The sequence below is a fragment of the Ursus americanus genome, chromosome 11, assembly GCF_024610735.1.
Source record: "Ursus americanus isolate L20-20 chromosome 11, mUrsAme1.1.p, whole genome shotgun sequence".
Lineage (NCBI taxonomy): Eukaryota > Metazoa > Chordata > Mammalia > Carnivora > Ursidae > Ursus > Ursus americanus.
This window is the reverse complement of record NC_142137.1, coordinates 60922227-60937874: the sequence shown is the minus strand read 5'-3', so window position 1 is coordinate 60937874 and position 15648 is coordinate 60922227. Positions and strand designations below refer to the sequence as shown.

At 45.8% G+C, this 15648-nt stretch overlaps 1 protein-coding gene across 2 annotated transcripts in view; it reads right to left on the bottom strand.

The window, feature by feature from the left end:
• PLEKHG1 (pleckstrin homology and RhoGEF domain containing G1) overlaps positions 1-15648 on the bottom strand; it is a 218388-nt gene that overhangs the window by 55043 nt on the left and 147697 nt on the right. For both annotated transcript variants that reach the window (XM_045805347.2, XM_087865582.1), the window contains one exon: positions 2705-2805. In XM_045805347.2, the coding sequence (XP_045661303.2) occupies positions 2705-2805 (101 nt within the window). The remainder of the gene's footprint in view (positions 1-2704; positions 2806-15648) is intronic.

Below are 15648 nucleotides of genomic sequence, written 5' to 3'. Positions count from 1 at the left end.
CTAGTTCTTTGTCCTTGAGCAAAGGACTTTCCATACTGCACTCCTGATTCATCTGTAAGATGTGCATAAAATCTGCGTTCTATCTGCCTCCCAGAGCTGTTAAGAGGATTACAGGAGATCATGCATGTGCCAGGGGTAGATAAGTGTGATCTACGAAAGGGCCAGGCATGAACACGTGGTGTTTACTGCGTGCATGTTGTGTCACCACATAGATCCCTGACACATCATCATCCGGGTACTCATTCACTCTGACTCAGGCTGACAGGTCTGACCTCCTTGTCCAGAGAACACCAAAGAGAAAAGAACAGAGAACCAATTCAGGAATACAAAGACCTTCTCAGTCTTCCAACTTTTGCAGAATGGGCTCCACTGCCAAGGTCCCTTCTTTTTGACCTAGGGGGCTACATCATTTTTACCTTTCTTTAAATTAGGAGACACAGGAAGATTTAAACTTCAGGGAGTAAAAAAAAAAAAAAAAAAAGGAAAAGCCCTTCTGGACTATGCCACCACGTCCCAAACCATGGCCTGAAAAGCAGGGCTCCACTCTGGTGAGAGGGATTGTGGCTAAATGCCTGGGGTTTGGGGTCAGAGAAGCCCAGATGAGGCATATAAGGTGATAATGAGCATAAAGCTCTACGGCCTCCGGCATGAAGTAAGCAGGAGACAAACAGTCATTACCATCAATGTACAGCCAAACCAGCAGAGGCTTAGGCCAGGGGCCTCCCAGCACATATGCCTCAATGCTCTCCCCATGTTACAGTGCCACTGCTCGGCTCTGGAAGGAGAAGCCACTTGGGGGTTCATGAGATTTTACCATCAGCGACTGCTAAATGGGAGGCTGTTTTAATACCAATGAACATGTAGACTCTAAATTCCCTAATTCAGTTTGTTTTTTTTTCAAGAGAGCAACTGAACACGCCTGAGTGGTGGGAGGGGGAAAGGGAGAGGGCAGGAGGGAATCTTAAGCAGACTCCATGCCCATCAAGGAGCCAGAGGTAGGGCTCGATCTCACGATGCCGTGATCATGACCTGAGCAGAAATCAGGAGTTGGATGCTTAACCAACTGAGCCGCCCAGGTGTCCCAGCCTCATTCAATTTCGTATGCCCTTTCTCTATTTTCTTATTATTGTGTTTATTTTAGGTAGACAGTGTTTCCCAGCCACAGCTGTACATTGCAAACATCTGAGAAGTTTTAAAAACTTCTGATGCCCTGGCCCCACCCCAAACGAATTCATTATAATATCTAGGGGTGGGATCCATCATATTAAAAAAAAAAAAAAAGCTTCCCAGGTGATTCTAGTAGTGTAGTTCAGGTTGAAAATCACAGTCTCGGAACATGCAGACTGGTTTCCAAAGTCTCCTGAGTCAAACCAGGGAGATGTTGCAACATTGGCAGTTTTTATATCCTAGACTTTCCAAATGAAAGGAGGAGTTGATGCAATTCTATACACAGATCTCCCAGAGGCCAGGCTTGTCTTAGGTGTTAGGGATTCAAAGGTAGAAAAGGAGATGTGGATCCTGCCCCCCAGGTGTCACTTATACCAATTTCATTAAACAAAGAGGGATAAGATTTATAATTTGCATTATGGTTGAGTCATGCAATGACAGGGCACCGTAGAATTTTATAATGGGATTTTACTATAACAAAATCAACATCATCACTGGTTGATATTTTTATGCTTCCTCTGTGCCAGCATTGAGCTAAGTAGGCCCTTTCAGCGTTTGAGCACAGAAGCTTTACAATAACCAGACAGATAGATATTCTTATTATTTCCAGTCATTCATTCCACAAAAGCTTGCATGCCTCTGATGGACCAGGCACTGTTTAGGCACCTGGGCAGTAACAAAACAGAACCCAGGCCTTGGGGAGTGTTCCGTGAGTGGGGGTTAGGAGGAAAGAAACAACAGATGTAAACATAGAGTGTGTCACAGAATTGGATAAATGCCAGAAAGAAAAGGCAGAGCAGGTGACGTGCTATGTGGGTGTCCGGCAAGCTTCACTGAGAAAGGAAGACATGGGCACAGACTTGCGGGGAGGAAGTTAGTTTTTCCACTTCATTTCAAGACTCACCCAAGGAGATCTACATGGCTCAGCTGGGATGCAAACCCAGACATGTTGGAAATGAGAGTCTGTGCTCTACACTTGCCTACAGCCTGGCAGAAGTTTCACAATATAAAATACTAACCGATTGGCTGGTCCCAGCCCCTTCAGCAAATTTCCTAAGCCCGGTGTCTTTTACGTCATAGGTACTTAATATATATTGGAGTTAATCATTTAACTTATTAATTAATTTGAATGAGTATGCTATGACTTAAAGTGTTTGTGTGTTTACTGGGTCCTGCCCACTCCCTAGGCAGAAGAAAATTTTTAGAAAATTCAGTGGAGGCGGGGAAGCTGCAGACTAAGTGTGCACACGTTTTTGGATGCCCTGTTCACGCTGTGTTGTAGAACAATGTCCCTGCTCTGTCAGGTTAAACAGGTCTCTTCTCTGAGCCAGGAGGATGGATTGGGATGGAGTAGTAAATAACTGTGAAACTCTTCTAGAACAAGGATGCTTCCAGGTAGAAGACTTCATGGCATGATAGCACGTAAAAATGTATGAAATTGAATCAAGGAATACAGGTGAAGTTCTCTTAGGCTGCATTCATCTGAGAGAAAGTCATACATTCCTAGGTGAGAATGATCTTTTGAGTATGAACTTACCTGTTGAAGTGGTAGATATCCTGTATGTTTCCAAAGAGGGCTGATCTTTCTTCTGTCCCCAGAGGAAGTTTTGTTTGGTCCCTGATGCAGTCAAGGTAATCCTGGGAAATCAATGAGAAGGATGTCTTAAACACACCTGTCCTTCTCCAAGTCATCTTTATTTATGCGAGACGAATCTCTCATAACAATTTCAAGTAATTATTACACTAATGTGCTCATTAATTGTACTATGAAATACAGAGTGTCACTTTTATTAATGCTGATAATACTCATCTATTTGTAGAATGGGGAGTTCAAGCAAGAAGGAGTATGGTATATATCAAGCTATATACCCCCCAAATGTATTAAAGCTTCCTTAGATGGATAATATGATCATAGTTTCTCATAAGGTCAGATTTTTGGCATAACAACATTATCTTCTGTTTCCTTGACTGATTTATATGATAAAAAGATACTCAAATTCATTTAGTGGAAAGCCAGAAATACAGACCTTAAAATTTTTCATCACAAGAAAAAGAATTTGTAACTGTGCGCTAATGGCTGTTAACTACACTCATTGTGGAAATCATTTCACAATAATCACACGCATCAAGTCATTATGTTGTACACCTTACACTAATACAATGTTCTATGTGAATTATATCTCAATAAACTGGGAAAAGAAAGCATTGCTTAAACATAACCTTGAAATCAGGAAGCTATCAGTTGTTAAAATGCAGAACAAAATTCCTTCTCAAACGCCAATTTATAAGAACCCCCCCCTTTTTATTTTAATAAGCACATAACTCACTCTCTCTAGTAGGCTATGTTAATGAGCCATGGAAAACTCTGAAATGATTTTATATCTTTTAACACAGCAACAGCTCCCAAGCAGAGCTAAGATGGGCTTAGATCCACTGTGGGTTGAATGTCCGTGGCTTGGAAGCTTCGAGGTGCTGAGAGAAAGCTGTTTTCCACCCTGGGTGTGAGAGTTCATAACTGAGTGTGCCCCCTTCCCCAGCAATGCTTGAAAAAAGAACTCGGTAGGAGGCAAGAAAACAATAAAGAAAAAAGTGAAAGCAGCTGAAATAACGTAAAATAAAAAATAAATAGAATCCCCTGCCCCGGGCTGCACAATGTACTATGGCCCTTGACCAAACGTCACACGGCTTCGTGCAACCCCGGGGAGGAACGGACCCTGTGCAAATCCCAGGCTACAGCCACATTCCAAAGTCCCATCACAAGCACAATAGCAGTTAGGCGCAACCAGCCAAAGGAGAAACTGAAATTTAAGAACCATCAGATAATTCTTCCTTCTTCTCTTTTAATATGCCACATTCGTTCTCTCGTGCTCTTTCTGCTCTTCAAAGGAGAAGCAGGCAGTTCTCAGGAGCATGTTTCCCAGACTGCATCACACAACTCACCTCCTAGTTCTTTAACACTGAAATCACTGGCATGCACAAACCAATGTTTATAAACTTTTTTCTCTTTTATTTTTAAAATGATTTTATTTATTTGTCAGAGAGAGAGAGCACAAGCAGGGGGAGCAGCAGAGGGAGAGGGAGAAGCAGGTTCCCCACTGAACAAGGAGCCCGATGCGGGACTCGATCCCAGGACCCTGGGATCAGACCTGAGCTGAAGGCAGACGCTTCACCAACTGAGCACCCAGGTATCCCCCTTTTTCCCTCTTCTAACAAGCTTTGTGGGAATATCTTTTCTTCTTAAGACAGCGGTCATCTCAAAAAGAAGTTAAATTCATAAGGTTTAAGTGTAACCGGCACCCCAAACCCAACAACAGCAAGACATAGCCTCCCTACTTTCATAAATGAAACAATTACAAGGAGCTTAAGTATCTGTATAGGCTAGAGAGTTAATGCCTAAATAAAAAATGCTCAGGAAAACTAGAAGTGAAATGAATGCCTTTTGAACATGTAAACCTAAATGTATTCATTGAGAGTTACATAAAATTACACATGGTACAAAAAGATGGGCTAATATTTAACTTGCATCGAACGCTTATATTTGATAGCTGTTTATACTTTGATCAACATTTTAAAAGGACACATCATATGCAAAATTAAGGCAGTAAAACAGAAGGTTCTAGATGGGCGTGAGCTTAAACAGAAGGATATGGATAAGCATGAGCTGCACCAAATAGGATAAAGGGCAGGACAGAGATGACATACACACGCCAATTTCACCTTGCTGGCTGCCATGGGGTTTAAATGAGAAACTGAACAATCCTTTTTCTCACTTCAAGTGAAGTGCTTGCTCATTTGCAGAAACCTGATCCTAAATTCTTCATGTGAGGGAAAGACTGAGTTAAGGGGCTTGAAGAATTTCAGCTGGGGTTAGAGACAAAGAACCATGGCCCACTTCCAACAAATAATGGCCCCTCTCCAAATGAAAGAGTTTCAAAACCCCCCAGTCCGTGGTAGGGAAACTACATTTTAAAGGCTGCTCGTTTTCTGAAATTGTTGAGAAAACAGATCGTGAGGAGTCCAAATTTTTGTAGGCCACTCTAGAAAACAGATCAAAGTCCTATGGCCACAACTTGTTTCCCCCACTGATCATAATTAAGTCTTTTAAATATGATACTTTAACCCTAAACTAGTTACTGAGAACTACTGCAGCAGGCACGGCATCAGCCGCTGTAATCATCACCAGCCAAAATGAGAGGTTCGAAGCTCAGCGATAATAACAGTTGGGTCTGTGCTCAAATGACAGAGTAAAGACACCCATGAAATTTATTGCAGCCTGTCACACTGCTTATTAATTTTATTGACTTGATGTCAGCATCTATGGCTACCCTGCAGTTAACAATGAAGGATCAATTTAAAACTTTTGCATTGAAAACAATTATTTGCCAAGAAGATCAAAGAATTCACTTGACTGGGAGAGGGATGAGGCAGGGAGCTACACACAAAAAAAGCTTTCCACCGGTGGAAAAAATAGCTATTATGTCATTTCAAATTCTGCCTATTTATTTTCTAATAATTCATGTCCTTAGGATCTCCTTAAGATTGCAAGATTTGTGCGTGGGTGTCCTCCTCGCATTAACTTTTTCATTGCCTGTAATATCTGTTACTGAAAACATCCAAGTAAAGACTAACTCAGTGCCATTTGAAGTGTGGCAAATGGAAAAGGAGCCAGTTTGCAAACTGTTAGGAACTACAGCGAATTCAGTGCAGAAATTGAGACTAAGCGCATGGAAACTTACAGCCTTTTGACAGATGGAGATCTGTTGACTCTAATGATCAATTTGGGTTTTCATGTTGCACGTCCAATTTCTCTTTTCTTTTTCTAGCAATTCATTTTTTATTGTATTTTCCAAAAGTGTCTGTGTGTGACTGACTGGCGGAAAACGTGCACACACACGCATGCACGTCCCTGTCCCTCACCACAGACAGAGAAGCGCTGGTCTAGTCAAACCTCCGGCAGAGACGCTGGAGAAATGGACAGAATTCGAATTCAGATTTAAACTCAAATTCAACGCTCTTGGTAGTTTGCCTTCTTTCTCTAAGATGCCTACGGAATTAATGTCCTTGCCCCCCCCCGTTTCCCTTCTTCCTCTAAAACAACATTTAAAATGTTTTAAAATTATAACCTGTTTGATATAATGAAGATAAACCACACGAGGGGAAGAAATACGGATTTAGAACTATAACAGCTCTTCATAGCTTACATCCCTTTGACTCTCCCCTGCCCCCCACCCCCTGTGTAGAGTCCGTTGTAGAGACAAAAAGATTCCATTCCTGAATCCTCTTGCTGACATTTCAAAGTTCAACCTAGCGATTTTATAGTTTATTCTTTCTGGTTGGTTTTTCTCTTTTTAGCGCTTCCAAATTCCAAACCCTTTGATAAAACTCCTATGTAAGACTTTTTTTTTTTTTGTCTTTATTTTGAAGGAAGCTTTTTTTCCTGTTTCTCCAACCCCTCCAGCTTACTAGAACGGGTCATCTGTTTATCCCCAAACCTGCCCTACAAATGCCATGTATGACATTGGGACGCCATTGATACCACAATAACTTACACTTGTATATCAATTTACAGTTTAAAAGCATTCACATTCATTCATACAAACCCTCTCCGCCCCACCCCTTTTTTTGAGGACATAAGACTGTGTGCCAAGTTCTGTTTTACAAGCTAGGAATTAAAAAAAATGAATAATACATGATCCCTCCCCCCAAGGAGCTCCCTGTGTAGTTGAAAGACAACTGTAAACAAGTAAGTACAATACAGTGTTTAGGCCGCATGGCTGATAAATATTCAGTATTGGCAGAGAAAGGGGAGGGGAGGCAGAGAAAGAAGTGGTTGATTCCTGGGCTGGGAGAGGCTCTCTAGAGGCGGTGCGCGTGGACCTGAGCCTTTAAGGATAAGCAGCTCTCTGGACGTGGAGAAAGGGAGGAGACAACATCCAAGAAGCAGAAAAGTGCGAACAGGCACAGGGTAAGTTATACGGGCTGCCGGGCTGCCATCAGTCACTTCAAGGTGCTGAGCTGGGTCAGGAGAGCCCGGCCCCCACGCATGCGCACACAAGCCCTGGACGTGGGCTGCAGGGTGAGGACAGGGCTGATCGTGGAGAATCTTCCATGCTCTGTAGGTGGTGGCAACCACTGAAGGATGGAGGGAGACGACAGACCACCCCGGCATCCGTGAAGAAACCCACCAGAGGCTGTAGAACTGGGGCGGGGAGGCCAGTTAGACCCGCAGAGCAGCGCAGGTAAACCATGACCAAGCCCTCCACAGGTTCTGCTGAGAGGCGTGAAGGAGAGAAAGGCGCCAGTCAAGGGCGAGAGTCACGCTGTGAGGGACATTGTTGGCTTTCAGGATGTAGAGGCCAATGGCAGGCTGCCCCAAGATGGGCCACTTTGGCATGAAGACTATTTTGAGTTAAAAAGCAAGCAAAACCTGTGGTGCCTGCGTGGCTCAGTTGGTTAAATGTCTGCGGGGGCTTCCTTGGACCAGCCCCGAGTCCGGCCTCCCTGCTCAGTGGGGTGTCTGGTTCTGCTCCCCCACCCAGAGCTCTCTCTCTCAAATAAATAAAAAAATAAATAATTTTTTTAGAGCAATCAAAACCCTGCAATTTCAGGAAAAACTGTACCTCCCCCCTCAAATGCCTAAAAAGAATTTAGAGAGATGACCTGCTCTAGAAAGAGAGCTATCACCATCGAGAACTCCATTATGATAGGAACTAGGTATGGTAGACAGAGAGGGGCCTAAGCAAGGCCACTCTGAGCAAAGTCCTCCCTTTGTCCCATTGTTTCTGAGTGGCCCAGCAAACGTTTGTTTACCAATCATTTACTTTTTTTCACCTTCCTGTAAATTGCATTCCTTTCCTCCGAAGTCCCAGACCCTTGCCCCCTTCTCCTTGGTTCAGGATGACTTATAGACCTCATTGTGCCTGTCTTTGGAATTTCTGTCTGTATATATGCTATTAATCTGTTTCGTGTCATTTTGATTCTTAGTCTGGCTGGAAGGACCTTGAAGGAGACAGGAATTCTTGTTCCCCAACAAGGAGAAGGGAGTCTGCACTTCTCTTTCTTTCCATGCTGAAGAGGAGCAGCACTGTTCCCCTCACTCCCAGCAAGACCTCTTCTTATCCTCCCTGGCAGTGAGTGAATTAAAAGGCAGTGAGACCAACCCCTCGTCTCCCCATCCATTTGGCTTTGGCATGGGGAGAGCTGGAATGCTCCCTCCGGGAAGAGGAGGGAGCTCTCCTCCTCATCCTTCCTTCTGACTTGCTTTGCCAGGTGGCTGGTGAGGTAAAACTAACCCAGGGCTGCTCTTGCTGGCCGAGCCTACAGAGGCCTGGGCAGGATGGTTCTAGGCCTCGTTGGGTGGCTGGTAGCCGCTGTACTGGCCTGCCTCGGGCCCAGATAAAACACTGAAAATCTACCTCGAAGGATCTACGGTGAAAAGGAGACAAGGCCTATATTTTGGCCTCGCTCATCTAGACAGGAGGTCTTCATGCGACTACAGCTGGCTCATCTTGTTCCTTTTAGAGTCCAAGCTCTGAAAAGAAATATGGGTTTTATTTTCTAGCCATTGTCCTCTGCACGAATAGTGCCCTCAGAAACATCACGATGGCTAGTGACTGGCTCAGAATCACCGGCCCTGCCCAGACCCCACTGCTGCAGCTCCTCTCCCCATTCCTGAGAGACCTGAAGAGAAGCCGGGGTGGTCTGGGCGCAAAGATGGGCCTGTTTCGGATGTGTGAAGCCAGAGGTAACTGGAGGACATCTCCGAGGAGAGGTCTGTCAGGCACAGGATCCGGGAAGAAAAACAGCAGTGTGCTCAGAAAGCTCTGTGGGGAGCTAGCAGCGCGTGCCTGCGCAGCTTTGGGCTTCGGAGACATGGACAGATATTGTCCCATGCTTCGGGGTCCGCGGCCGCGTCAAACACCTGGCCACACAGAAGAGGCTGCGGAGTAGCTCAGTGTCTGCAAACTGCGACCTCGGGGAGGGTCAGCAGGCCATGGCATCCCCGGGAAGTCTCCCGTGGCCGTGAGGACACCAAAGCGTCCTTGCAAGGGCAGTGAGAAAGGTAGATGATGAGCTGCCAGGCCAGGGGCAGCACAGAAGGCCGGGGCTCACGCTGCCGAGACCGCACCCCCGAGTGCAGCGGCGGTGAGGGCTTCCGGAGGGGTCCCAAGATCTTGGAGCACAGAGCCTGGCGAGCCCACCTCTTCCAGACAGTCTCAGGAAAACTGAGGGAGTAGAGTCAAGTCCTGAGTGCAGTGACTGGAGAGAGTTGCAGACTGAGTTGGAAGTGGGTAAGAGGAATATCAATTTTGAGATGTTGGGCTACCCAGGAAGGAGCAGTAACTGGAAGAGATGTAGGACCAGGGAGGATTGATTGCTTGATCTGTCCACACAGGCACACCCCCCCACACCCACACACCCATGCATCCCACACAGGCATTCAGGCTTCTAAGAACAGGATGGCGGTGGGTGGAGGGAAGGAGAAAGTGAAGAGAAGCAGAAGCTAGAAGGTAGAAGGAGGAAGCTTGGAGTGACAAGTAAAGAACTTCTGGCAAGGTGACAATTAGAGCCAGGTCAGGGGACAAGATAAGATGTAGAGGAGAGGAAGATAAGCCCCTGGGGGGGGAGTGGCCAAAATGACATGGGTCAGCTTCATTTTTTGCCATAGAAAAATAAAATTCTAATGAGTCAGAGCATATAGAGTAAAAAGTTCCCTTTCCCTCCTCCAGGACCTTCCTTTTCTGCACAGACATCACTGTCCAGAGGTAACTGTGGTTAATGATACGGTAGACAAGCTTCTCAGCTATGTTCGGGGGCATAATGACATCTGTCAAAAATGAGACCTATGCTTGATGCACAACTTTGTTTTTTCCACTTGATGTATATAAACACACATGATTCCTATATGCCAATAGAATTCTTTCTCATTCCTTATAGTGGCTGCATTGTATTCCATCCAACAGTTTTATTATAATGTACTTCGAGAAGATTTTCGGGGGTCCCGTCCTATGGGTGGGTTTCTGTATCAAGCAGGTGCATCTGGAAACAAGTAAGATGTGATCCCTGTGCTCCAGGTGCTCACAAGAGAGGACAGGAGAGAGACATGTGTATGTCATACAGAGTATGACAATGGGAGGGTTATAAGAATTATTTACAAAGTGTTGTGGGGCTATCATGAAAGAAACCCTTTATCTTTCTTCCAAAGAAGCCACTAATCAGGGTTTATAGTAAAGTCTCCCTCTGCAGCCTGCAGATAAAGTATCAGAAGTCGAATCTTCCAGTTGATCTCTTTTCTCTTATTTCTCTGTCCACATTCACAGGGAGGAAGGTACAGCTAAAATGGGAGCTGGGGGTCTCTGGCCACTCATCAAGCTGGAAACAAAGCTCTTATTGTGGGAACAGTGTTTTCCCTGAGTCTATATAATGTAGCCCCCACACGGCGGAGAACTGCACCGAAAATGCAATATATCATCACCAGGGCAAACTCTTCTGCCAACCATGTTGGGGGTGGGGTGGGGGAGGGGGCAGAGATGGGGGAGGGGGAGAATGAATGGAGGGGAGCAAAAGGGGGGAAGAGGAGACGGAAGAAAAAGGGGAGTAGAAAGTAAAAGAGGAGAAAGAAGACCAGGAGAGAAAGGGAGAGAACAAGAGAGGAAGACCCACAGGCACGTGGGAGAGGGGGAGAAGGGGAGTGGAGAAGGGAGAGTTCAAAGCAGCTTCTGTTCTTGCTGTGATATCAGTTCTCATTCAGTTTTCCTAACTGATGGTACAGAGGCTGATCTCAATTGACGATATGTGAAAGTCAGAATTAATGGCTCTGAGATATTTGAGTAAAAGAATCATAAAAAACTGAGAGCTTTCAGCCTCATTTACCCAGTATAATACTTTCAATACATAAGACATCAGTAAAAAATGTCAGGAATGGCCTTCTTGCTTAGCTGTGACAAATGATACAGCCTGTTCTGTCCCCTCCATTGTTTCGTGTCTCCCTCTTGAGAGAAGGGGAGCTAGGAGGTTCCTTTCTGGAAGGAGATGGAACAGCCTGCCCTGGAAAGGGGTGGGTGGGGGGAAGGGGGGTTGAACAGGTTTTCCCAGAAGGGCAGACAGGAATTCTCTGTTAAAAACAGCAACATTGAGTAGAAAGAGATACAGATCTTTGCTTGAAGACAACTGGGTATCTTTGTTTGGTTTTCCCCAAAGACTTAAGCAGAAAATACACATGAACTGGCAGTCTACAGTACTCGAATGATAGAAGAAACCGGATTAGCATTAATATATTAGAGTTCTCCAAGCAGCTAGATGCCCATCTTTTCCTGTGCTTCTGATAACCATTATGTAAATCAATGGTCTGTATTTACTTCATGTTGACATCCAGAGGAAGAATCTGATGTATGTAAGTGTAAATAAATCTAAAAATGTCATAAAAATTAAAGTTTGGTGCAAATATAATGCTACAATTAATCTCTTATCTTACCAAATTAGAACAAAAAAGTTCTTGCAAGACTCCCTTCTGTAATAAAAACATGGCAGGAAACTTAATTTCCTATTGGCTTTGTTAAATATTTATTTTTAAAAACCGTGTTTAGAGTTTTCAAATCACATTGACAGCATTCTCATATGTAAAGCTCTTCTTAAAATAAGAGCAGTGGACACATGCCAGTGAAGAAGTCCTGCTCACACTGAGATAGCTTTCCATACTTATTGGAAACCCACCATTGCTTTTTGTTTTTCCGTACTCTTTAATCCCATCATCATTTCTAACTACCAAAAAAAAGTAAAGCATTTCTGGGATAATCCACGTGCTTATTGAATATGCATTAATGTAAAGTATGTTTAACATCTTCAGAATGGGCAACCAGAGAATTTGCCAGAACCATTCCAGAGGGGGCTGATGAGACAAGAAAGCGAAGGAAGTTTATCATACACTTCCTCGAGAAGGAATACAGGAATAATACAGCATCGTTATTTTACTGCTATTTTACTCTCCAGGTCCCAAGCTAGGGAAGGAAGCAGACAGAGACAATTAGATGTGGCTATAATCCTTAAGGAGGAAAACAGCAAAGAGATGTGGTGTCTTGGCAAAGCTTTAAGTACCTTAAAATGAGAACTGATTCATCTCAATTATAATCACGGTACTGCTGGTATAATTTGAAACATGGTAATTAAGGAAAATTAAATAAAGCCCAAAGGATTTTGTATATGGGAAAGAAAATAAAATAAAAGATCAGTAAAATAAATTTATGTTATTAGATCATCTGAAGTTTAACGCCTCCTTACTGCCGTTTACTATTACGAGTCATTACCTTTATGTTTATTGCTAGGTGCTGAGCTATGCATTATCTCATTTAATCTTCACAACGACCTAGGGGGTGGGTCCCATTAGTAGTCCCATTTTACCGGAAGTTTAGAAAATGTCAGTTGTTTCCCAAGGTCACACAGAGAGTGAGTGACTCAGTCCCGTTCAAACTGGGACCGGCTGATGATTGCCTGGGCTCCGGAGCTCTGCACTATTGCTTCCAAGGCTTTAGTCCTTAATGCGGCATCTTTACACCGCAGGAGATGTTTGCCGTGGGCATCATCGGGGGGCTCAATGTGGTTTTTGTTAGGTTTGAGGTAGGAGCCTTCCAAAGACAACCACTCTCACGGACTCGGCACCTGCCACCTTCCAGCATCGTCACAGACCGCATGTGAATCAGTATCAGTCCGCGGACACGCCGAGCCCACCTCCCGCGTGTGTCCATCCACACACATCCCAGGGCGTGCTTTTCCAGCAGCTAAGCCCGCCAGCTTTCAACCATCCGGCATCTGACTTCCAACACGGGCGCACACCTTCCCGTCCCGTTCAGTTCACGAGTTCTCTCCCCTCTCCCTCTCCTTCGAACGTCCCCCTCCCCTTACCAGCCACCCCCCCAGGTCAGTCACTCCATTCCTCTTTAGGGGCACGACTCGGGGTAGCTCTCCCCAGAGGACCACGCGCCTTTCCGAACCGGTCATGCGGAATCCTCACAAACGAATCCTTCCAGATCTCCCAGGACCACGTGACGTTTAAGTCTATTGAACAAACGCTACACGATGGAGAGCCTGGAACGCAGAGCATTTACAAGCGATAGAACTGGCAACTGCTATAAAATGAAGATCCGTCAGAAATGCGGAGAGACGAGCAGCTCTGCCAGCATGGGCTTTGCCACAGGGCAAGGCCGATGGACGGGAGCGGCATGTGGGTACGCAGAGGGGCAGGGCGAGCGGAGGGCAGAAAGCTCCCTTGCAGGTGGGCACGGCCATCGAGGCAGGTGTCCTACTGCTTCCCATGGGAGCGTGTGGAAGTGCTAAGCTTCTGCGAGTGATTTCTGGCCTGCTCTTCTGCATGACAGCCAGCCTGGACTTTTATCGTGGGGCTCTGACTTCCTTCCCAGCACTCTGCACATCACGTCAGCACACTGACGGCTTCAAAGCCGTCACTCAGCATCGGAATGTGTGTGCTTTCAGCAGCAAAAACATTTCCTGTGCACGAATCATATCACCGTCCACCCTCCGCTTGGAATTCTAGAGGACCAGAAACTGTGAAATAAGGACCCCAAATAATGGCCCATGAAAACAGGAACACAGTTTTGCCACAGACACGTCACTGGTTAACGCACGCGTAACCCGATCACGTATTGGACAGTAATTAACTATATGACTTATGAATGAGTCGGAACACTTTTTACTCTCTTTTACTGCAACGGGAACTGTAATATAGGCAATGTGCACAGCAATGGATCTGTATGCAGTAGGTGCTCAAGGAGCGCACACTTGAGGGAGAGGAAACAAGGCCTCGGAGACAAAAGCCCAGTGCTATCTGTGCTACTTTCCTTGGAGCTCTAACCCCGAAACCGAGCTTCCACGAGGCCAAGAGGCTGGAGCTACCTGGGCGATATTAAATAGCTCAAAAAGCTGGAAGACATTAGCTCAACTTCCCATCACTGAGTCACACAGTTGGATAATGACCCTCAAGGTCAAGCTATTCTATTTGAAAACTGCAATGCAACGAGGCTGTATATGTTAAAATAAAGAACTGCGCAAGGACTGATCCCTTTATGGGCAGTTTTTCAATACGGATGAATGTGATTATGCCTTGGCTGCGTTAGGCAATCCACGGCTAAATATGGAGATGCATAGGCTAAACTGTTCCGTTCATTGTACCAAAAACAATGAGTAGCCCTAAGGACATATCTCATTGCTTCTCTGGCTACACTGTTGTTGATCTCATCACAGTAGAATCAACCAGAAGTTACATATTGCAACAGAAACAGCCCAGGCTTGGAGATTTGCAGCAGAACAGAGGGTAGAATGGGGGTGCAGGTGGGCCAGCATGATGGGGAGCTCCCCAGAAACCTGACTTTCTCAGAGTGCTGGGCCTCCTGAATGGGGTATATCCAGCAGTTTCCTTCTGTCCTCCTGGAGGCCTGATCTCAATTCGTGCCCACAGGGGGAACTGTGTGACTTGGGGAAAAGGAATTCTTCTCCAGTCCTAAATCTCAGGCACAATGTCTTGGTACTTAGAAGTGAGAAGGAGGGAGGGAGACTGACCTCCTAGGATGAAATTTCCGTAATTGTCAAGAGATGGTTGTAGAATGAGTTTCTACAGAGCACTTTCATGATCTGAACAGAAGTACACTACGTGCTTTTCTTGTAATAGATACAGTTTCGATCCGCTGCACACCTGCTCTCCCAAGACAGTAGCTTCACAGGAGGACACAGCATGACAGGGGCAAGAGGCCCAGCAGATTCCTCACGAAGTCCTCTGCTCCAGGGTGGGCTCCGTTTGCAGCATGGTGGAAAGTGCCCGGACCACAAGGGCAGGCGGCCTGGGGCTGGGAGCTGCCCCTTGGAGGGTTATGGGCTTTACTGAGACCCCACTGCCTCAGCCTCTGAGTAGGGATAATGCAACATCCGTACCTCGTCTTTACTCCGTGGGTTCAACGACCAGGCCCATCCAAGGAGCCTCTCTGCCCAAGATGGCCAGCACACACTGGTTGGTAGCTGTGGCTAACATGTGGCCTCCTGTGTGCCCGCTTCCTCCTCAGGAGGGCAAGGAAGGAGCCAGATTGGAACCTGTTTTGGTTCAAAAGCAAATGAACTCTATCCGCACAGATAAATTCTAATAAACCCCCCTCCCCCTTTCTCTGCCACAGGCACTCACAGCGCCATAGGGAGCCGGAGGTACTTAGGCTGCTTCCTATTAACCATCGTGTTGGGGACAGGCTCTGAGGATGGTTAGAGGAGACATGCGCATACAAGGTCTCCAGGACACTCAGAAGTCTCCCAGACCCTGGCCATCTCACTTGCTATGACCACCCAGACAATAAATGCCGCCTCTCCTACCTGTCTTGAAACAGACCCCTCCTCCCTCCCCTCCCTCCTTTGGTCTTGGTTATCCCCCACCGTGCCTACTGCGTGGGCACCCTAACTAGTCCCTCTGTGGGGCTCTGATTCCTCCAA